General features: G+C 41.6%; 1 protein-coding gene across 3 annotated transcripts in view; it reads right to left on the reverse strand.

Annotated features, from left to right (window-relative positions):
* The window catches only part of SMS (spermine synthase), a 41,461-nt gene extending 20,872 nt beyond the window's left edge, over positions 1 to 20,589 (reverse strand). The window contains exons 1-2 of one of the 3 annotated variants that reach the window (XM_081327437.1): positions 20,340 to 20,588; positions 6,622 to 6,742 (exon numbers count right to left, since the gene is read on the reverse strand). In XM_081327437.1, coding sequence (XP_081183563.1) covers positions 6,622 to 6,742; positions 20,340 to 20,388 — 170 coding nt within the window. In that variant the 5' untranslated portion in view covers positions 20,389 to 20,588. Of the gene's footprint in view, positions 1 to 6,621; positions 6,743 to 15,212; positions 15,698 to 20,339 lie in introns of those variants that run through there. The other 2 variants (XM_081327439.1, XM_081327438.1) reach the window with 2 other exon arrangements.
* Positions 20,590 to 23,748: the final 3,159 nt, after the last annotated feature.

Raw genomic sequence — 23,748 nt, forward strand, 5'->3', positions numbered from 1 at the left:
AGTGCTGGGCAGAGACCTCCACAAAGATTCACCCTGAGGATAGCCCCTCCGAGTCGATGGAGGAAGCCACAGCCATGGAAGATCCCCAGAGGCCCAGATGGTCCATGGGCGTGGGGAAAAAGGGAGGACTGGGAAGGGAGGACCCATCGGGTCACTCTCACCTGTGGTAGTTGGATGCTGGGCTGGAAGCGCGAGATGGAGCTACTCTACACCGATGACAAACCAGGCAAAGAGCCGAGCTCAGCTGACCAACTCCTGAAATGCGCCATATACTTCATGGTGGAAGTCTTCCAGAACCTGAAGGTGCAAAAAGCCGGTGGCTGTGGGGAGAAAGAGCGAGGAACCAGCGGAGAAACCCACCCCAGGAACCTCAGCCAATGCCACAGTTTATACAGAAAGGGCAACCGCTGCCCTAGCTACCCAACCTCGGGTCGTCCCAGTCGGGGTAAATACCCAGGGGGGCAGAAGGGGAGCCCCGGGCCAGAGCAGAAGACACCCTTCTGGGTGTCAAGTTCGATGGGGACCCTCAACAGTTGGGGTTCTTCCTCGCCCATGTCCTCATGCACATGAAGGAATACGGGCGAGAACTCTCCAGTGAGGGAGCCAGGTTCAGAGTTGTCACCCTAGCCCTGGAAGCTGCTGCTGCCAGATGGATGGTGACCCTGCATAACGCTGATGTTCCAGAGCTCCGGAACATCAACCGTTTCATGGCAGGGCTGAGGTGGCATTTTGAAGACCCCCTGGCTGATCAAAAGATGTGAGACCGCATTAAGACAATGAGATGAGGCTGCTATCAAGTAGCCAAATACACCGAAGAATTTCGGAACTTAAGTCTACCGCCTCAACTGACTGGAAGACATCCTGGTGAGCTGTTTAAAAGATGGGCTTAACGACGACCTATACCATGCCTGCATTGCCAAAGGAGCCCCTGCTTGCCTCCACGACTGGTGCATCTTAGCTGAAGAAGCAGATTGACTAAGCCCAGAACCAGCACTGCTCAGGCAGGGTGTGGACACTATCCCTGCCAGAAAGAGGAAGGTAGCACCATCGCGCTCAACTGCCTGCTTCAAATGTGTCAAGCAAGGCCACAGGGCTATGGAATGCTGTTTGAAGACCCCCACAAAGAAGGCAGATTGACCATCAGGGGAAAAACTGACCAAGCCTTCCCAACACCCTAAGGACACAGCCCTGAAGAGTGCAGAGGTCACAGAATTCCATCCCTCCCCAAAATCAGAAGGGGGAACCCCAACCCAACAGGAGAAAGAGTCAGGGACATCCAACAGCCACTACGATGATGACCCCCTGGTAATTCCAGGCATGGGGACAAAAGTAGCTCTAAAGGCCCTACTAGACCCGGGCTGCACCAGATGCTTAATAAGCCCCACCCTAGTGGGAAAACTGGAGGTTTGCCTAAGATTAAAGAACCTATTCTGCCAGCTAGTTGGGTCCATCGCTGGAGGCGCCCAAGCCATCTTTGCCACTAAACCACTGGATTTAACCATGGGGAGCTACTCTGAGACTTTAACCTTTATAGTGGCACCTGACATGGAATGGCCCCTCCTCCTCGGACTGACATGGCTGAAAAAATGGGACCCGCGGATGAACTGGCGGGACAGGCGGTTAAGGTTCCCATGGGAACAGAAAGCCCTGCCTAGCAATCGCAACAGAAAACAGAGCCAAATTGAGAAGCGGCAGCAGCTGCAAAGAGCAAGTCGCTGAGAGGCATACCTAAGGAATACCACAATTTGGCTGAAGTATTCAGCGAGAGGGGTTCAGACAAACTCCTTCCTCACTGGCCCAGACTGTGCCATGAAGATTGTCCCCACAGCTAAACTTCCAAAGCCTAAACTGTACTCTATGACTCCCAGGAAGTTAGACAAACTACGCCAGTTCATAGATAAAAACTTAGTTCGGGGTTTCATCCACCCGGCTAGATCTCGGGTGGCAGCCCTGGTGTTGTTCCAGGAGAAGGAAGATGGGTTTCTTCATCTCTGTGTGAATTAGAGGAGTCTGAATGTGGTATGCATGGAGAACATGTGCCCCTTGCCCCTCATGAAGAACATGCTGGTCCAGTATTTTCTAAACTGCATTTACGGGAGACTTATTACAGAGTCAGAATTAGAGAGAGAGATGAAACTGCTTTTAACTGCCCCGTGGGCTACTTTCAATTTAAAGTGCTCCCTTTGGGATTACAAGGAGCCCCTGCAGTATTTATGCAACTGATAAATGAACTGCTACATGAGCACTTGTATGAGTGAGTTTTGGTATACCTGGCTGATATATTAATATACACTGAGATGAAAGCTGAGCACATAAAACTGGTCAGAGTGGTCCAGAATAAACTCCGTGCTGCTAAACTATATGCCAAGCTTTCAAAGTGTGAATTCTACAAATAGAAAATTGGCTACCTCAGCTACCAGATCTTGCATGAGGGGGTGGAGATGGACCCAGAGAAAAAGCACACTGTTTTAGAATGGAAAACCCCATGCACCAGGAAGCAAGTGCAAATTTCCATGGGCAGTTCATTTCCTCCTTTGCGCAGATTGCATTCCCCATTATGAATTTATTAAAATTCAAGTGGAGAGATAAGCTAAAACCTAGCCAACCACTAAAGTGGATTATGGAATGCCAAGCCACATTCGAAAAACTGAAAAGATGTTTTTCTGCGGAGCCAGTCCTGTGGCACCCAGACCCAGAGAGACCGTTTGTCATTCAGGCCGACACTAGTGACGTGGTTGTAGGTGCGGTACTACTCCAGGAAAACAAAAAAGGCCAATTGCAGCCCTGTGCATACACTTCAAAAAAAAATTACTGAGACCGAACAAAGCTGGGCATTGTGGAAGAAGGAAACCTATGCAGTGAAGTAGGCCCTTCTCAATTGGAGGCATTTTTTAGAAGGAAGCAAAATCCCTTTACAGGTTTGGACTGACCACAAAAGCCTAGAAGCATTGAAAATCTGAGGAAACTGTCCCTCAAGCAAGCACGGTGGGCCCAACACTTCCAGTGCTTCAATTTTACCCTCCACTATTTACTGGGGTGGGGGGACTTCCTGACAGACACCCTATCCAGGCTGCCACAATATAACAGTGTAAAGGCCAAAAGAGTCAAGCCTCTATTCCTATTGCAGCAACTAGCAACCCCAGTAACCACGAGGGCACAATCAAAAGGCACCCCACCATTAGATAACGCTATCTTCTTGGCCTTTAAGCAAGACCTGGAAAAGACAAATGGTTCATTAGTTACAAGAACCTTTGCTCCATGACATAGGGGCTGGCAGGGTTAGGAGGGAAGTTATATGTCCCAGCCAGCCAGAGACTAAATACTATGCAGACCTGCCATGACTCAAAGGTGGCGGGACACTTTGGGCTTGTAAAGACCCTACAATTCTTAAAAAGACAATTCTGTGGCCTTCTATCAAAAGGTTATGTGACCAGCTGCCCTAGATGAGGCTAGAACAGCCTGTAAGGCCCAAGCAGATAAAAAGAGAATGGAACCTAAACCATTCCACATTGGGGACAGAGTATACCTGTCTACTAGGTTCCTGCAATCCCTTCAACCCTCCAAAATGTTAGGGCCAAAATTTGTGGGATCCTTCTCTATCAAACACATTACAGGGAGTGCAGAATTATTAGGCAAATGAGTATTTTGACCACATCATCCTCTTTATGCATGTTGTCTTACTCCAAGCTGTATAGGCTCGAAAGCCTACTACCAATTAAGCATATTAGGTGATGTGCATCTCTGTAATGAGAAGGGGTGTGGTCTAATGACATCAACACCCTGTATCAGGTGTGCATAATTATTAGGCAACTTCCTTTCCTTTGGCAAAATGGGTCAAAAGAAGGACTTGACAGGCTCAGAAAAGTCAAAAATAGTGAGATATCTTGCAGAGGGATGCAGCACTCTTAAAATTGCAAAGCTTCTGAAGCGTGATCATCGAACAATCAAGCGTTTCATTCAAAATAGTCAACAGGGTCGCAAGAAGCGTGTGGAGAAACCAAGGCGCAAAATAACTGCCCATGAACTGAGAAAAGTCAAGCGTGCAGCTGCCAAGATGCCACTTGCCACCAGTTTGGCCATATTTCAGAGCTGCAACATCACTGGAGTGCCCAAAAGCACAAGGTGTGCAATACTCAGAGACATGGCCAAGGTAAGAAAGGCTGAAAGACAACCACCACTGAACAAGACACACAAGCTGAAACGTCAAGACTGGGCCAAGAAATATCTCAAGACTGATTTTTCTAAGGTTTTATGGACTGATGAAATGAGAGTGAGTCTTGATGGGCCAGATGGATGGGCCCGTGGCTGGATTGGTAAAGGGCAGAGAGCTCCAGTCCGACTCAGACGCCAGCAAGGTGGAGGTGGAGTACTGGTTTGGGCTGGTATCATCAAAGATGAGCTTGTGGGGCCTTTTCGGGTTGAGGATGGAGTCAAGCTCAACTCCCAGTCCTACTGCCAGTTTCTGGAAGACACCTTCTTCAAGCAGTGGTACAGGAAGAAGTCTGCATCCTTCAAGAAAAACATGATTTTCATGCAGGACAATGCTCCATCACACGCGTCCAAGTACTCCACAGCGTGGCTGGCAAGAAAGGGTATAAAAGAAGGAAATCTAATGACATGGCCTCCTTGTTCACCTGATCTGAACCCCATTGAGAACCTGTGGTCCATCATCAAATGTGAGATTTACAAGGAGGGAAAACAGTACACCTCTCTGAACAGTGTCTGGGAGGCTGTGGTTGCTGCTGCACGCAATGTTGATGGTGAACAGATCAAAACACTGACAGAATCCATGGATGGCAGGCTTTTGAGTGTCCTTGCAAAGAAAGGTGGCTATATTGGTCACTAATTTGTTTTTGTTATGTTTTTGAATGTCAGAAATGTATATTTGTGAATGTTGAGATGTTATATTGGTTTCACTGGTAAAAATAAATAATTGAAATGGGTATATATTTGTTTTTTGTTAAGTTGCCTAATAATTATGCACAGTAATAGTCACCTGCACACACAGATATCCCCCTAAAATAGCTATAACTAAAAACAAACTAAAAACTACTTCCAAAAATATTCAGCTTTGATATTAATGAGTTTTTTGGGTTCATTGAGAACATGGTTGTTGTTCAATAATAAAATTAATCCTCAAAAATACAACTTGCCTAATAATTCTGCACTCCCTGTATAAACCCAGTCACACTGGAGTTGGACCTCACCGAGGCCTTGATGCAAATCCACCCTGTATTCCATTGCAGTCTGCTAAAGCCTCAAATAATGTCACTTTTACGTCCAGTAACTTCCCCAGCACCACAATCCATCATGGTAGAGGGTGAACAACACTTTGAAATTAAGGAAATCCTAGACTCGTGCAAACTCCATGGAGCCACCCAGTATTTGGTGGCCTGGAAAGACCTCACACCATGCCAAAACAAATGGGTGCACAAGAAAAATTTTAGAGCCCCTAGGTCAGGGCTTTTCAACCTTTTCACCCATTGTAACACTTTTAGGATATGGCAACATCCAAGTACCACCAGTTGCCTAGCAAGGTGTCAAAAACACGATGACCCCCCCAAAAAAGGAAAAAAGTGATGAAGGTAGCCCTCGACTTACAACAGGTCGCTTAGTGACTGTTCGAAGTTACAATTGCACTGAAAAAAGTGCCCCAAGCCACATCCGAGCAAGACACCTGCCTGCTTGCCTGGTGGCGCTCTTCCTCCTGTCCAAGGTTTTCATTGTTGTGAACATTTCTGTTGAGGATTGGCAGCAGGGGTGGGGGGTGTTTGGTTTTTATTCCCATCTCTGCTGGGCGGTTGCAGCAGGTTTCGGTCACTTCACATGACCCTGGGACACCGTGACCGTCATAAATATGAATCAGTTGCCAAGCATCTGAATGTAAATCACAAGACCCTGGAGATGCTGCAACATTCCTGCTGATCGGCGCTTATTCTGGGCTCAGAGAAGCGCCAGGATCAGCGCCGAGCGACAGCTGGAGCCTGGCGCTGATCCTGGTGCTTCCGATGAGCCCTGACAGCCCCGAAGAAGCTGATCCTGGTGCTTCCACTGAGCCCTGCAGCTCCAGCCATCTCTCGCTCAGGCTTGTGCAGTGCTGCCCCCCCCCGCTACCACTTTTCTAGGATGGTTGCATACCACCTACCAGGTGCCAATGTACCACAGGTGGTACCCGTACCACTGGTTGAAAAGCCGTGAAATAAGGGAATCAGTTATTATATAAGGGGCATCATTTTTTAAAAAAAATCTATCAACTAAATTACCTACTTATGAAAATAGTGTCTAGGATGATATCCCTCAGTTTGGTGATAAGTTATCTGTAACATTCTACCCTTCTCCAAAAAATAATTATTTTCATCTATTAGTTTGATTAAGACACTTAAAACATCAATAAGTTACAACTTGCCTAACAATAAGCTTTAGCAGCATGTTAATTTTATTAATATAAATGCCATTTTCACTATTTTTCATGTTACTTAGAAATTAACTCTTAACATTTTTTAAAATATAAAAATTAAGTATACTCTTCACTTAGCTTCTTAAAGATTACCTTGACAAACTGTTAAATAATTGATAATTATAAAATACTTCAAAACTCATGTATATTAAAATTCAGCTTACCAGCCATTTTTATTGACATATGTTGCTAGGTAACCATGATTTTCCCAGTTATGAATAGTCTCTGTCATTCCCTCCTTTTGGAAGATGGACTGTAGACCTTTAAAAATGGCATTACAATCAGCTAGACAAAGGGGAAAAAAACCAATGGGTTAATAAGGCCCAGTTCTTAGGCCCAGTATTCTTCAATATCTTCATCAATGACTTAGATGAGGGAACTGAAGGGGAATTCATCAAATTTGCAGATGACACCAAACTGATAGGAGTAGCCAACACCCCAGAAGAGGCATAGAATCAAGATCATGCGAAGTATTAGTACTGCTTTATAAAACCCTTGTAAGACCACACCTAGAATACTGCAGCCAGTTTTGGTCACCATATCCCTTCCAGCTCTATTCTATTCTATTCTATTCTATTCTATTCTATTCTATTCTATTCTATTCTATTCTATTCTATTCTATTCTATTCTATTCTATTTCTATACATAGAAGTGATATTTAGTGCATTTTATGAGCATAAAATGACGACTGCTGTAATTTCTAAACTTTTTATGAAGTATTGGAAAATCAGGTTAAGATTCCTTATCCTCTCCTCTTTTAATAAATCTCGATAAAGAAATATTGTTTTCTGTGGAGCTGGCACACCTTACAAATTAATAGCAGTTTTAATAAGTATCTGTTTCCCAATTGTTTTAAGAATAGAATAGAATAGAATAGAATAGAATAGAATAGAATAGAATAGAATAGAATACAATACAATACAATACAATACAATACAATACAATACAATACAATACAATACAATACAATACAATACAATACAATTTTTTATTGGCTAAGTGCAATTGGACATACAAGGAATTTGTCTCTGGTGCTAAGTTTTCAATGTACATATAAGCAACAAGTGATAAATCATCATCACAAAATACAATCATCATAAATCATAAGATACAACTCTCAGTGATAGTCATGTGCTAAATAAGCAAACAACATAAATCAAAAAGGATACTAACTAAAAGCAATCAACATAAAGCGTAAGATACAAACAACAAAGTTATAGCCATAAGAAGCTAAGGAAATAGGTAAAAGGAAAGATAATAGTAATACAGCCCTACTAGGTGCTTTGACATGCCGGCCTACTAGGTGGTTTGACATCCCAGGGCATGACAGTGCTGTGGGAATTAGTTGTTTAGCAGTGATGGCACAGGGGGGAGGGGAAATGTTCTTGTGTCTAGTTGTTTTGGCGTGCAATGTCATCTTCAGGGAAGAAGTTGAAACAGTTTATGTCCAGGATGTGAGTGATCTATAGATATTTTCACAGCCCTCTTTCTGGCTTGTGCAGTATATAGGTTCTCAATGGAAGGCAGGCTGGTTGAAATTGTTTTTCTGCAAACAGGTTTGTCTTGTTTGCTATGCCAAACTGACAGTTATACAGGTGCAAATGACAGGCTCAAAAATTCCTTTGTAGAACTGTATTAGTAGCTCCTTCAGTAGTCTGAGCTTTCTAAGTTAGTGCAGGAAGAACATTTCTTGTTGTGCTTTTTGATATTAGGTGTCAATCATCATCATCATCATCATCATCCTCTTGAATCAATACTCAACGCAGTTCAACTGTTTAGCAGCGACATCAGAATGGACTTTGGACTTGGAAAATGTGCTATATTATCCATACAACAAGGAAAAGTGGGAAAAATAGAAGGAATAGAACTGGGAAACGGAAGTATTATGAAAGCACTAGCAAAGGATGACGGTTACAAATACCTAGGCATACTGGAAGCAGGTAACATCTTGAATGGAAAAGTCAAAGAGTCAATACAAAAGGAATACATCAGAAGAGTCCGCAAAATACTAAAATCAAAGCTGAATGGTGGAAATATAATTAAAGCCATTAATACATGGGCAGTCCCAGTGATATGCTTCCCAGCTGGAATTATCAACTAGACATTGGCCGAATTGGAACACCTAGACCGGAAAACTCGTAAACTTTTGAACATGCACCATGCTCTACATCCACAAAGTGACATCGACAGATTGTACCTGCCAAGAAGAATAGAGGGCAGAGGGCTACTGCAAATCCACCAAACTGTAGAAGAAGAAAAATGAAATTTGAATGATTATGTGAATTGAAGTACAGAAAAAATGCTGCAGGCTGTGAAAACAGAGAGCATTATCAAAATAACAGAAACAAAGGCAGAATATAAGGAAAAACGGCTGGATGATAGGTTAAATAGATGGAAAACCAAAGCTTTGCATGGACAACATTTGAAAAACATTGAAGGAAAATGTGATAACAACTTGACATGGCATGGCTTAAGATGGGAACCATCAAGAAAGAAACAGAAGGCTTAATACTGGCTGCTCAAAAACAAGCACTACAAACTAATGCCATGAAAGCGAAGATACAAAAATCTACTGGCAATCCAAATTGCCGACTTTGCAACAACAAAGCTGAAACTGTTTCACATTTAATATGTGAGTGCAGCAAAATTGCACAAACTGATTACAAAGCTAGACATGACCGAGTTGCTAAACTAATCCACTGGGCATTGTGTAAAAAATACGACTTGCCTGTGTCCGAAAAGTCGTGGGAACATAGGGTGGAAAAAGTTGTTGAGAATGAGAGGGTGAAGATCTCATGGGACTTCCAAATAAAGACAGATCGCCATTTGGAACACAACACGCCAGATATCACAGTTGTAGAGAACTGAAGCGTATAGCGATTGATATCGCTGTACCAGGAGATGCCAGAGTCGAAGAAAAAGAACTGGAAAGAATTATGAAATACCGCGACCGGGCCATCGAAACTGCGTGATTATGGATGAAACACGTAACAGTGATACCCATTGTCATCGGGGCACTGGGAACTATGTCCAAAAACTTTACAAAGTTTTACATCAAGAAACTGCAGCTTCCTGCAATAACTCCAGCAAAGCTACAAAAAACTGCGCTACTCGGAACATCTTACATTTTAAGGAGATACCTGGTTGATACCTAGGATGCTGGCAGCAGCCCATGTCAACCATTAGTGCCAGTCAATTTGAGTGTTCAGTTGACTGAGTTTAATGTTTTATGAATAAAAGTTTTATAATGATGATGATGATGATGTTGGAAGGGACCTTGGAGGTTATGTAGTCCAACCCCCTACTCAGGCAGGAAACCCTATACTATTTTCAGACGAATGGCTGTCCAGTCTCTTCTTTAAAACTTCCAGTGTTGGAGCATTCACAGCTTCTGGAGGCAGGTTGTTCCGCTGGTTAATTATCCTAACTGCCAGGAAGTTTCTCCTTAGTTCTAGGTTGCTTCTCTCCTTGATTAGTTTCCATCCGTTGCTTCTTGTCCTGCTTTCGGGCACTTTGGAGAATATGACTCCCTCTTCTTTGTGGCAGCCCCTGAGATATTGGAACATTGCTATCTTGTCCCCCCTCGTCCTTCTCTTCATTAAACTACACATACCCAATTCCAGCAGCCGTTCCTTATATGTTTTCACCTCCAGTTTCCTAATCATCTTTGTTGCTCTTCTCTGTACTCTTTCTAGAGTCTCAACATCTTTTTTACATCGTGGTGACCAAAACTGGATGCATTATTCCAAGTGTGGCCTTACCAAAGCATTGTAAAGTGGTATTAATACTTCACGTGATCTTGATTCTATTTCTCTGTTAATGCAGCCTAGCACTGTGTTGGCTGTTTTGGCAGCTGCAGCACACTGCTGGCTCATATTTAAGTGATTGTCCACTAGGACTCCAAGATCCCTCTCACAGTTACTATTATTGAGCAAGGTACCCCCTGTACATTTGTTTTTTCTTGCCTAAATGTAGAACCTTATTTTTTTCACTGTTGAATCTCATTTTGTTAGATAGTGCCCAGTGTTCAAGTCTGTCCAGATCCTCCTATATCTTAAGCCTGTCTTCTGGAGTGTTGGCTATTCCTGCCAGCTTGGTGTCGTCTGCAAATTTGATGAGTTCCCCATCTGTCCCCTCGTCCAAATCGTTGATGATGATGTTGAAGAGCACTGGGCCCAGAACAGAGGCCTGGGGCACCCCACTACACACTTCCTTCCATGTAGATACGGTTCCATTAAGGACCACATGCTGAGTACGGCCGGTTAGTCAGCTACGAATCCATCTGGTGGTGATGCTGTCTAACCCACATTTTTCTATCTTATCAAGTAGTAGGTTGTGACCTACTTTATCAAATGCCTTACTGAAGTCCAAGTAAATTATATCCACAGCATTCCTCTAGTTCAGGGGTAGGCAACCTCGGCTCTTTTATGACTCATGGACTTCAACTCCCAGAATTCCTGAGGAATTCTGGGAGTTGAAGTCCATGAGTTATAAAAGAGCCGAGGTTGCCTACCCCTGCTCTAGTCCACTAATTTTGTCACTTGGTCAAAGAATGCAATAAGATTTGTCTGGCATGATCTGTTTTCGACAAACCCATGTTGGCTTTTAGTAATGACTTTGTTTGCCTAGGTGCTCGCTGATTCGTTGTTTGATTATCTTTTCCAGAATCTTCCTAGCTATTGAGGTCAGGCCGATAGGTCTGTAATTTCCTGGATCCATTTTTTCCCTTTTTTCCCTACATCAGCTCTCTTCCAGTCCTCTGGTAGTTCCCCAGTGCTCCAGGATCTTTGAAAAATATAGTGCAGTGGTTCTGAGATCACATCTGCCAGTTCCTTGAGAATCTTGGGGTGTAATCCATCTGGTCCTGGTGATTTGAACTTGTCTAGGCTGGACAGGTGCTCACTTACCATTTTCTTCCCTATCTTAACTTGTATTTCTATTCTGTTTTTATGGCACTATTTTCGATAGGTTGGACTGTTTTTTTTCCCTTTGTGTAAAGACAGATGCAAAAAACAAGTTAAATAGTTCTGCTTTCTCCCTGTTGTTTGTCACCTTCTTGCCACTTTCACCCACTAGTGGACCAATCATTTCCTTCATTTTTTTCTTGTTTTTTACATGTTGAAAGAAGCTTTTTTTTGTTATTTTTGACTTTGGTCGCAAGCCTTAGTTCATTTTGAGCCTTAGCTTTCCTCACTTCATCTTTGCAGGCTTGGGCTATTTGCTGATATTCTGACTTAGTTATGTGCCCCTCTTTCCACTTTCTATACTTGTCCTTTTTATCTTTCAATTTATCAGAGTTCTTTATGCAGCCATGCTAGTTTATTTTGAGAGCTGTTATTTTTCCTCTTTGTTGGTATTGTGCTAGACTGGGCATTTATCTCATTTTTCAAAATTTCCAAGCTTCTTGTTTTCCCCTTGAGGATTTTCATCCATAGAATCCTTCCCAAGCTCTCTCTACATTTATTGAAATTAGCTCTCTTAAAGTCCAAGACTAGTTTGACTGTGTTCTATTGCTTATGCTTCCATAATGTTAAATTCCAATATTGCATGATCACTTCTTCCCAAGGTTCCTATGGCTTCAACACCTATCATTTCATCTCTATTACTGAGAATTAGATCCAATATGGCTAATCCCCTAGTTCCCTTCTCTATTTTTTGGTTGACAAAGTTGTCTGCTAGGCTTGTCAGGAATCTGTTTGATCTTCTACTTGGTGCAGAGTTTGTCTTCCAGTTGATGTCAAGGTAGTTAAAGTCCCCCATTACTATTGTAATGTGCTTCCTACATACCTTAGTTAGCTAACTAGCAAAAAGTTCATATATTTCCTGTGTTTGGTTGGGTGGCCTATAGTATACACCTATGGCAATGTCGTTTTTTCTCCCTTTTATGTTGACCCAAATGCATTCAAGTTTACAGTTTTCATCACTGTGCTCTATTTCTGTAGAGATGTAGTTATTTCTTATATAGAGAGCAACTCCACCTCCTCTTTTATTTGGTCTGTTTCTTTTAAATAATTTAAATCCCTCTAGCTGTGTGTTCCATTTGTGGGTTTCATCCCATGTTTCCGTAATGGCAGCAATATCATATTTGCCCTCATTAACCTGAATTTCTAGTTCGCCCTGTTTGCTGTTCATACTCTGTGCATTGGTGTATAGACATCCGAGTCCTTTATGACTGATCCTGTGTTTACTTTCTACATAACCTGTGTGGTGCCTGAGTTCCCCTATTGTCTTACCACCTATTTGGTTAGTGCACTTTGTGTGGCACCTGCTATTAAAAGTTTGATTTTGCTTGACAACAAGGTTGATATTCTTGTCCACACACACATCTATGTTACATGCACTGATATCCCTATAGTTTTTGGAGTGCCAGGGACAGGGATGTTCTGTATCAATTAACTCACTGTCCCTGTTGTTTAGTTTAAATATTCCTCCAGAAAATCTGTGAATCCCTTTCTTTGATGGATGCAAACCACCTCTTTCGTACATTTTTTCATTGGACCAGCTACAGACATCATGACTAATATATCCAAAGCGTTCCCCTTTACACCACTCCTTTAGCCACATATTGAATTGAGCTATACGCTGGCCTTTTCTGTTTTGCTCCTTATACACTGGTAAAACCTCTGGAAAAGTAAGCCTACAGCCTATTCTGCTAAGTTCCTGCCCCAAGCTCTGGAAATCATTCTGAGATAGTCCTGAGATATTATAGAACCTAGAAACGTGAAGCTCTCTCTTGTTGATACTGTGTTGTTTATATTGTAAGATGTGACAGAATAGGAGGACTTCTCCTAAAATCTACTATCATCTCTATAGTTTTGAGTGTGTCCAGCTCAAGATTGTTCCAGCTGCACCACAGGGCCAGTTGTTCAACTTCCTGTCTATATGCAGATTCATCAGCAGATCCATGTTTTTCATGTGGGCCAACACTAACCTTTCAAAGGTCTTCATAACTACGGATGTCAGAGCATCCGGTCTGTGGTTGTTCAGCTACATGGGATGATAGTAGAGTGTTTGAAGCAAGAAGGAACATCACACATCTCTAGTAATTTATTAAAGATATGGGTGTAGATGGGGGCACAAGCTTTCAAGGAAGAAGGAGTTACCTTGTCTAGACCTGGTGCTTTTCCAGGCTTTTGTCTGTGAAATAGACAAAAGCCTTCTTTTTCTGTGATCACCAGAGGTAGGAGTCCCAGAGGGATGGAGTCAGTTCAGTACATATTGTGAGTTTTATTATTGTGATTTCTTACAACTTTTGCTTATACTGTTTCCTATCAGATACCTTTCCTTAAACTGTTTCCTATCAGGTACTTAGGAGCCAAGTACTCAGCAGCACAAGGAAAACAATAATTAATGACTTAATATCCAACTATCAACACCCTAATTAATTAAAAGCTACACATAACTAGATACCACATATAAATGCAACAGGTAGTGTACATATTCTAGAAAGAGAGAGAAGTTCCCTGATGATGGGCTCCAGCACAAGCCCGAAAGCTTGGAAGAATAAACCTTTGATCCTGGTTACTGACTCAGATTGGATCCTGCAACATTATCCTGGGACATGTATATTTGCCTTTATTCCCAAGAGATATGGGCAGCTGGTGTTTCCTATCTTTTTACAGTACATTAAAATGTGTCTATGATGGAACTGCAGATATTGGGTAATTTAGAAGCACAGTAATTAAATACAGTATATTCTGAAAAATAAATCAAATGATTTGATTAACTGATTTTAGGAATGTACATGTTTCTCATTGCAGTGTAGATGTTTCTCAAAGTGGAAAAAATTGTCAAATGAGCTTTGTGTTCATAGTCTATATAAAGCTAGCATCTGAAGTAAACAAAATATCTTCTATTGACCACCATTTCCTACTCCTCCATTTTTAGAAAAAACTTCTCTTTACATGAAAAGCTTGATGCCAAGGCCAATTGTTTTAACAGATGGCAATGAACATCTGTTCATTGTGAAGAACATTTTTTTAAAAAAAAGTAAACATAAAACAGTTTCTCATGTTCATTTGTAATGTGAAGTTAAAGATCTTTTTTGCATTTAATACTTTGATTTCTCCTTTGTTTTTAACCATCATTTTGAAGTCAAATCACAGGCCTGTTATCTAAAGCAGGGCTTTTCAACCTTTTCACAGATTATACCACTTTTAGGACATGACAATATTCAAGTACCACCAGTGCTTAGCAAAGTGTCAAAACTTGATGACTAAAAAAAGGGGGGCTGGGGTTTTGGGCTTTACTGGTTAGATTCATTTGTTGTTATAGAAATGGCCAGTTTATAATATTATGGAAAAGTAAAAAGCTGAGGTTCAATGTTAATAATTCCTTCCTACTGCAACAGTGGAACTCAGAAGTCAATGCCTTTTTTCTTTTTCCTTTCTCCCCCTCACTTTTCCCTTTTTCTCCCACCCTTCGCTCGCAACCCCTCACCCTTTGCTACCAAAACCCTCTAGCTTGCTCTTTCACTCACACATTGCTCGTACAAGCTTCTCTCTTGCTTTCACACCCGTTGCTCGCAAAAGCTTCTCTTGCTCCATTCACTCACACGTTGCTCACACAACCTTCTCTTACTCTCATTCACATACACATTGCTTACACAAGGTTCTCTCTTGCTCTCATTCACTCACACGTTCCTTGCAAAAGCTTCTCTTGCTCCATTCACTCACATTACTCACACAAGCTTCTCTTTTGCTCTCATCCACTCACACTTTGCTCGCAAAAGCCCCTTGCTCGGTCTTTCACTCACCCTTTGCTCGCAAAGGGCGCTCTCTCTCTCTCCTCACAGCTTCACTAACAAAAGCCTATTCTCTTCTCTCTCTGTGTGTTTTTTTCTCCTCTTCCACCAAGACCTGCTTTTATAGCTTCTCCTCTCTCTGCCTCCTCTTCCTCCTTTTCTCTTCCGGGTGCACCAGAAGCCCCAATCAGCATGCAGCCACGCACGCAGATCCTGGGGCTTCTGCCAAGCCCTGCAGCTCCAGCTGATCTCCTCCAGGCTTTGCTGCTTTAGCTGGTTCTCTCCCCCACTACACTTGGCTAGGGGTCGCGTACCACCTGCCAGGTGCTCAAGTACCACCAGTGGTATGCGTACCACCGGTTTAAAAGCCCTGATCTAAAGAGCTAAGGAATAAACAAGATAAGATTACAGGTAAATGTTTCTTACTCTTACTATCAACACATTGTATCTTTTTCTTTTCTCAGAGAATTCAAGGCAACATACTTTTCTTCATTTTATCTTCAAAACAAATCTCTGAGGCGGACTGGGCTATGAGAGAATTATTTCCCAAAAGTGAGATATCTGGTCAAGATTAAAACAAAATAAAAAGCCATTGACAGCTACAGTCAAATTTGAGAGGATACAGGTAGTCCTCACTTAATGACAACTGGGACCAGTAACCCTGTTGTTAAATGTTGCAATCACTAAATAAAACATCATATGACTGTGATAGGCTTACAATCTCACTACCCCTTTGATTATTAAGGGTAAGAAACAGAATTCAGATAGCAATAGGAAAGTAAGAAAAGATGTTGGTTTGGCTGTTTCCTGGTTCACCAACATCCCTTTTGCACATCCTTATCATAAAGTATCGGGGTCTTTAAGCAAACCATCGTGTAACTATGATTTATGATTGTACTTCTTCCTTCTCTATTAACTCTATTTGTCACAAGCCAGTTGCACAGCACACAAGTGATGATCATGTGGCTGCAGGATACTGCAATGGTTGTAAGGGTATGCTGGTTGTGAAGTGTCCAAACGATCACATGGCCATGAGATGCTGCTACGGTTGTAAGTTTTTTTTTACAGCATCACAACAGTTGCCAAACAAGGCAACTGATATTGCAAACAATGACTATCATATTTACCTTTATAAAACTTAGTCTTCTTTTTATAGAGCTAAAAATCAAACTGCAGTTAAATAACAGAATTATGCTAAATTTGCAACCAGATGTTTATTTCACCTCTTACCGCATAATTGTAAATACTTAATGTAACTATCCTGTTTACAAATGTATTAAAAATAGCTGTCATTAAACCTAAAATTAAGTCATATGCTGGTGTTCTTTCTTTCCTTGCAAAAAAACATACTGATGAAATTGAACTGGAAGAAAATGCAGATGCAAAAGATATAAAAGGCTGAGAAACACCGTCTTCTTCATCAATATAGTCCTTGCTTAACGACCCTCATTGGCAGTGCTTTTTTTGTAAAAGAAAAAGGTGCTGGAACTCACACGTCATACAACCCGCCTCGCCTACCCTACAAGGTTCCATCCCAAAAAGGTGCCGGAACTCCATTCTGAGCATTCTATGACAAAAAAGCCCTGCTCATTGGGATGAAAACTGTCAGCACAGAATGAAGCAGTTGTTTGTCAGAACATATGATATGATCACGCTTAGTGATGCCAGTTCCTGTAGTGCTAGTTGCAGTCAGTAGGCGAGGACTGCAGCATCATTAGGCAAGGATCTCACACTTCTGCCCAGTTGCATTTGCCTCTGCTTCAACACCTCCCATTTGCCTATCTCCCCTGCATCTTTCCCCTTTTGGCCAGCTGCCCTACACTCTTGCTACTGCCTATCCTTGTCACCCCCACCCCCAAACCTTCACGGCCTGCTTTCTTCTGCAGCTAATAAGAGGTATCCAACTGAGGCAGCCGCTGGCCCTTTTATGAAGTCTTGCAGCATCCCCACCTTCTCCTGGTTCCACTGTCCACACTCCTAAGCACCCACTCGCAGACCTATGAACTGCCCGTGCTTCCGACTTGAGATTGCCACCTTTTCCCACTTAACAACCCATGTGGTCCTAGGGTTACAGCATCAACTGGGACTGCCATTGCTAAGTGATGCAATCATGTGATATCATGGTTTATGACTGCATCTAAAGGCCACCAGATCGGGAATGATTAGTGTATAGATTTGTTCCCCAAGATGTGAAAGTCAAGGAAGCAATCAGGAACTCAGAACACTGTCTTTGTAAAATGATGTAATAAAATCTGGGGGCAAGATCTTAGCAAACCTTAATAATACATAGGAGCCAAAAATATATTTGGTTATAGAACAGGAAGAATCGAAATCCAATGCAATCATTCCAAAAGCATATATACATGTAAAAGAATAAAGGGTTCTTTGTTGCCTGCCATTTGTAGAAGGTGATCTCTACCAGAAACTGCCAACTTTTGTAAAATCTACTGTCCCTATTCAGCCAAGCCTATTGAATTTTGTTAAGAAAAAAACACTGTAAGAAAAACAACTACTTTTCAGGTTTCTATAGTCTATGTGCCTTTTACAGTAGCTAAATGAAGCACATCAACAATACATACAGCTATCACATAACAGGTATACAACAAAATGCAAATGTGGAAGTGGAAAGGAACTCATAGTTTACAACAATTTGAGTTATTGCTTTCTTTTGTGGCAATAGTTGTGTGTTCCAGCAAAAATCATAGGAAATCTTAGTTGTTTCAATATGTTTTATGGCAATACAACAGACAATTTACTTACCAGCTCTATAGAACATCATATCTGATAAACAGGTCATTAATAGTGTCATACACAAACACACACAAAAGGTTTGGCACCATCCAGATACTGCTAAGGAGGTTAATACATCAATTAAATGAAAAACAAATTTAAAAAATCACCTCTATGTAAACCACACCTGACAGAACTATCTCCTGGTGCTATAATAAAACCAACACATATATCATAGCCCAGACTGAGTCCGAAGCTGAAAAAGCTGCTTTAGTTGAGCCTGCGCAATGTCAACTCAGGATGGACATCATATAAGGCTGATCAATCACCAGCACTATCTGACCAGCAGGATCTGTGAGGTAAGGATGGCATGAGGCCTCCCAGTCCCTGCACCAGACAAGTAGAAGGAAGAACAGAACAGAGGAAACCTGTTGGGTTACTTGTCAAGCAATGGAATAAACCAGTATTTTTCAACCTTGGTAGCTTGAAGATGTATGGACTTCAACTCCCAGAATAACCCCAGGCAGCATGTTAACTGCTGAATTCTGAAAGCTGAAGTCCACATATCTTCAAGCTGCCAAGGTACAGAAACACTGAAGTAAACGTTCTGACTGGTGATAGCTGGCTGCAGCGTTTAAAAAATATTTTCTTTGCCTATGTTCTCTTTGCTGGAAATAATATCTGGCTTGTGCATGACTTCTCTTGCACTATAGACCCTTGGACTAGCTGATAACCTTAAGAGAACAATTTTGGATGACTTTTCTGCACATTCCCCTTTGAAAACAAAATTCACAGACAAGTCTTTGCCTTGTTTGACATTCCTTGCTATTGTCCTTTGAAACTGATAATCTAAGAAATCGTCTTGTGTGTGTGTGTGTGTGTGTGTGTGTGTGTGTGTTTAAAAACCTGAAACAGGACAGCATTTTGTGGTCTTTAAGTTCCATTGTTTAAGAAATACCACCAAATGCATCTCCTGGCTTATTTTTTAAATATTGCATTTCTTTTTACTTGCATTTACAGAAAGATTGGTCTATTCCTCTTATGCAGAATGACTGCAAATCCTATTGGTTGTAAAAAAATTGTACTACATCTGAACACATTTCTTAAAAGCCACTGAAGGTGAAGCGCTCTAAACAGACATGGTTGGATTCAGGCCTTTTGGAAAACATTGGGAAATAGCCCAATTTCAAGATTTGCAAAATAATAATGTATACGAACAAACAAATCCAATTGTCATATGAAGAAGTTAGAATAATTGTCCCAAATATTTCCTTCCCCAACTAAGAAAAAAGATAAAACATCAAATATCCCTATTTCTTTATTTTTAACAATTATTTGACATTTGACACAATTTCATTCCAATTTATCCTTGTAAGAATGCTTCCTGTTCTTCTATATGTTCTGTAGATCGTGTTTCTATTATTACTCTATTAAACAAGCATACCATTTCCCCTCTCCTAAACAGCTAACATTTTCTTTCTAACCCAATTTCCAGCAGAGCCTGGAAATCAGGAAGGGTAGGGGGAGATAACTGGATTACCCCCTCCATCAGCATCTCCGGAGAAAAGACCAAGCACCTGAGAGATGGATTAAGGCCCGTCCTTTGGCGGCAAGACGTATAAAATGAACAGATGCCTATTTCTACTGGACAGAAATAGGCCGCAATATCAGACGCCCCCCCCCCCAAGGCACGGGCTCACATTTTTAAGTATATAAAGGAAATATGCCCGGAAGGGAGGAAAGATCTTTGCCGGTCTATTTTCAGATGAAAAGAGTAAATCGTATTAGGGTGAGAGGGGATCTGTTCAGGGAAACGAATAAGACAAGACACATGGCAATTTTTCGCCGAGGGGAGGCCATAAAGCACATGCGGCTCGGAAGCGCGCATGGTTGGAAACGCAGCGAGAGGGGGCCGAGCTTTAGGCAATCTGCACTTACGAAAGGGAGGAGCTGCAGGCACGAATGTTAGAAAATAACTGAATAGCAGAAAATAATTGCAAATAGGGAGGTGGGGGGGGAACCCAAATTTGTCGGGGAATTGAAGATTCGGGAGAACAGGAGGTTCAAGAGTTGGCGGTAAAGGAGAGCCGGGGAGGGAAGAAGGGGATATGCCGCGTATTTGGGGACGGGAGGGCGAGAGTGGGCAGGAAAGGAGCACGCCGGGCCAAAGCCAGCAGGCTGCCCCAGTCTTCTCACGCCGACCTAGACAGCTCGCTCGCCTGCCTCATTTGCTGCAGAGGCCCGCGGGGAGCCGTGACTCTCGCTGCAAGAGCGACCCAGCAAGCCGTTCGGACCTCTCCTCTCCCCAGCGGCTGAGGAAGGGAAGGAAGAACAATTGAGGGCCGGTCGGGCAACCGGGAGTGGGTGGGTAGGCCAGAGAGGGCGAGTCGCCGGAACGAGGTGCCTCACCTGTGGCGCTGAGCATGAAGTCGAGAGTGCTGTGTCGCGCTGCTGCCATAATGAAGTAGAAGAGCCCTGTGCCATGCCTGGTGGAACGGCAGCGCTCTGAGTGCCACTGCCTGCCTGCGCGGTAGGCGTAAGCGTGCCGTGTGGGTATTAGCACGCGAAGTGGAGGCCGGGGTTGCCGCCGCCGTGTGGGGAGAATCCGAAGGGGAGGGACAAATGACTGGGAGCGAGAAATCGAGGGCGAGGTGGGGGGGCCTGAAAGCGGCCCCGGTGGGGATTCTTGGGAAAGGCGGGCGCCACCTCCCTTTGCTGTTTTAGGGAGCGCGAGGAGGTGCGCTGACGGCTTTTGTTTGTAACCGGAGACAGATTCACTACTCCGGCAGTAGCTACTACTTTGGCTTCGAGGCCTTCCTGCGAAATAAAGGCGCGTCATCACATTATTTTGCGATGTCTTCGATGTTCCGATTCCAGGTTCTTTGGATTTCTTGCATGCGTTACGCTTTTATTCTCCTATGATGGGTAAAGCTGCTTCACCAAATTGAGGCTGGGATTAACGCAGACTAGGCCTAGTGTCATCCTACATCGCAGTTTTATTTTTCAGTTCCAGAACAAATTCTGAAACATAGCGTATAAAGAGCAATGTTCTTTTAGGCATGTAATATAAAATGCTGCAAAGAGCGGGACTGCAGTTTGTATGCTTTGTACAGAGAACGAAAGAAACGGCTTACTTGATGGAAGGCACAGCGCAGAAAGTGTGAATCAACATCTGTCAAGGTGGAATTTCTTCCATGCTATTAGATGCCATGACGTCTCTAAATAAATTATCTTAACAAATTCTCATTTACATGGAATTGGCAGCAGGTGCTAATTTTTCAGTTTTCTTTCCGTGAGAAATCATATTGCATATAATTAAAATTACTGAAGAATTATCTCTCTTAAAATATATTTTAACAACTAAGTCGTGGCTTAAAACCACAAACTGCAATTATAACACTGGAAGACAGCATACAAATGAAAGAGCAAAGAATCGAACTATTTGCATCTTTCCAAAGTCAAACTAGCTAATAAGCATCTTCCCGAAATGAGGCAATGATACAACTAAGCTAACAAGTTCAACAAACGTTAAATTATTTTCTCTTGCAGTTTAAGGGATTTTCTTTCCAGTAACTATATGTTGGCATTTGGGAAGGGAAGGTATTTTTAACTGGTCTTGCAGATGTGTGATTCTTATAAGCATATTTAAGATGTGTAGCCCAAGAAATTTTGTTTCCCAATATTTTTTTTTTTAAAAAACTTCCTGTTTCCAGCCTACCAGACATTTAATAAACCTTCACTGAATTTCCATTGTAACTGAGAGGAGTAGCTAACTTAGGAACAAAGGCACAATTGTTGAATTGCTACCACAACTGTTTCTCTCCTTCCAGTGCATCACCTGCAGACAGCCATGCTTCATGTTTTCCTCAAAGCAGTTGGACATTTTTGTTTTGTTTTTAGCTTATAGAGGCTCTTTTCTTTTTGAACACTCTTGCTAAAAATAATTAGGCATTTGGTCTGAAAAATGTAGCACTCATCTCAATAGAATCACCTCTGCATCCAGATACAAATTGCACACTTGGGAATTTTGGCATATGGAAAGGGTTTTGCATTCATTTTGCGATTGTGCAATGCTGCTGTTTTTACATAAATGAAGAAATAAGACAGCATATATAAAGTCATATAATTTATCACATTCTTTTACTAATATTTATATTTCATTCTGAAGACTAAGCCAGTAAATACAGTAGTATGAGTATAAAACTGATGATTATATTAGTATTCAAGACTTCATAATAAAAAGTAAAAAATGTGAATGGTTTAAAAATAGATAAGCTTTATTGTCATTTTTTACTGCAGGCACAATGGCATACATTAAAAATGAAATTTAGTTGCTTGCTCTCAAAGTGTACACATACATAAAACACATTTAAACATACTATATACAACATATGTATAGACCTACAACTAAAAATAAGCCCATCCAAAACCTGTTTTAAGATCCAAGCCTAAGTTGCTCTCAGAAATGACAGGAGCACTGAGCCATACTAGGAACTTTAATTCTTGCTATGTGCTGAATGATCCATATAGCTGACATGATTTGTGGTTTACCATCATGTGTCACACTTCAGTCTATAATCTTAGACATCAAATAGAAAGTTTCATCTGGGAACTATTCCTAAGTATGCAGAAAATTAAAATCTATTTTACAGCAAAAGTATCCGCTGAACAGTTTAGTTGAGAGGAAAATGAAAACCAATGTTTTCGTCATACATGGTCTGACCTTTCCATGTACATTATGGTGTTGCATACACAATAATCCAAAATCATCATTTTGACATAATTCTTTGATGCTGCAGAAACCTGTTTTATAGTACTGTGTAGGCAATGATCCCTCACTGAAATGAAGACAGTTAGCTTGAAACCCACATTTAAACGAGAAATTACATTGTACCCACATCATGGTCTATTTTATAAAAATATAATATACAAATTATACAAATTAGGATTCATATATATATAGCTCAGGGTCAATTTCTTTACATTTGAAATAAGATGAATTGAATATTCAGTAGTTTATTTTGCCATGTGTGAGGAAGAAACGTGGTTGAGAATACAGCACTGTACAGGCTACACTGAGTAGTTATACATACATGATGCTTTACATTAGTGTTTCTCAAACTTGGCAACTATAAGATAGGTGGACTTCAATTCCCAGGACTCCCCAACCAGCACGGCTGTTTTACATGGCAAAAAACCTTGCTTTGTTTCACTGACTAGAGTACTGTATAATGAGTTTCCAGTAATCAGCACTGCATTTCTATTACAATAGAAATAAATGAACACACATATATTAATATGGTACAAATTCCATGGAACCTTTATTTTATTGCCTTAAGGATGTTAAAACTGCTAAGGAGTATTTTTACAACTAGCAGGTTTCTAAAATGAGGCAATTGTTTTATAAAAGGTGGGTAATAAGGCTTTGTTCTATCAGCATCTGGAGTACTTGAGCAATTGATAGATTCCCAGGGCTCTGGCAATACACTCTTATGTCCTCCCCTCTCCTGGAGCTCCCTTAAATATTTCTACAGCAACACTCCGAGTAGTATCGTGACCTTCAGTTTTTAATAATATTTTCCATTTCCCACAGTGTCTTTATTTTAACATTATTCTTGGACATCGCAAAAAATGATTAGTAGGTACAGCTGCTCAGTATAATTTCTTTCTATTTGAAAACAGGATGTGTACAGTTGCTGAAATATTCAAAATGTGGCAATTATCTTCCTTATAAAGGAGAGCAAAAACAAATGGAGATTGCATGAAGTTGATTTTCTAGTTCTTGCCTGGAATGCATACCTACTTGTAGATTGTGTAA

The sequence above is a fragment of the Vipera berus genome (genome assembly GCF_964194415.1).
Source record: "Vipera berus genome assembly, chromosome: 4".
NCBI classification, from domain to species: Eukaryota; Metazoa; Chordata; class Lepidosauria; order Squamata; family Viperidae; genus Vipera; species Vipera berus.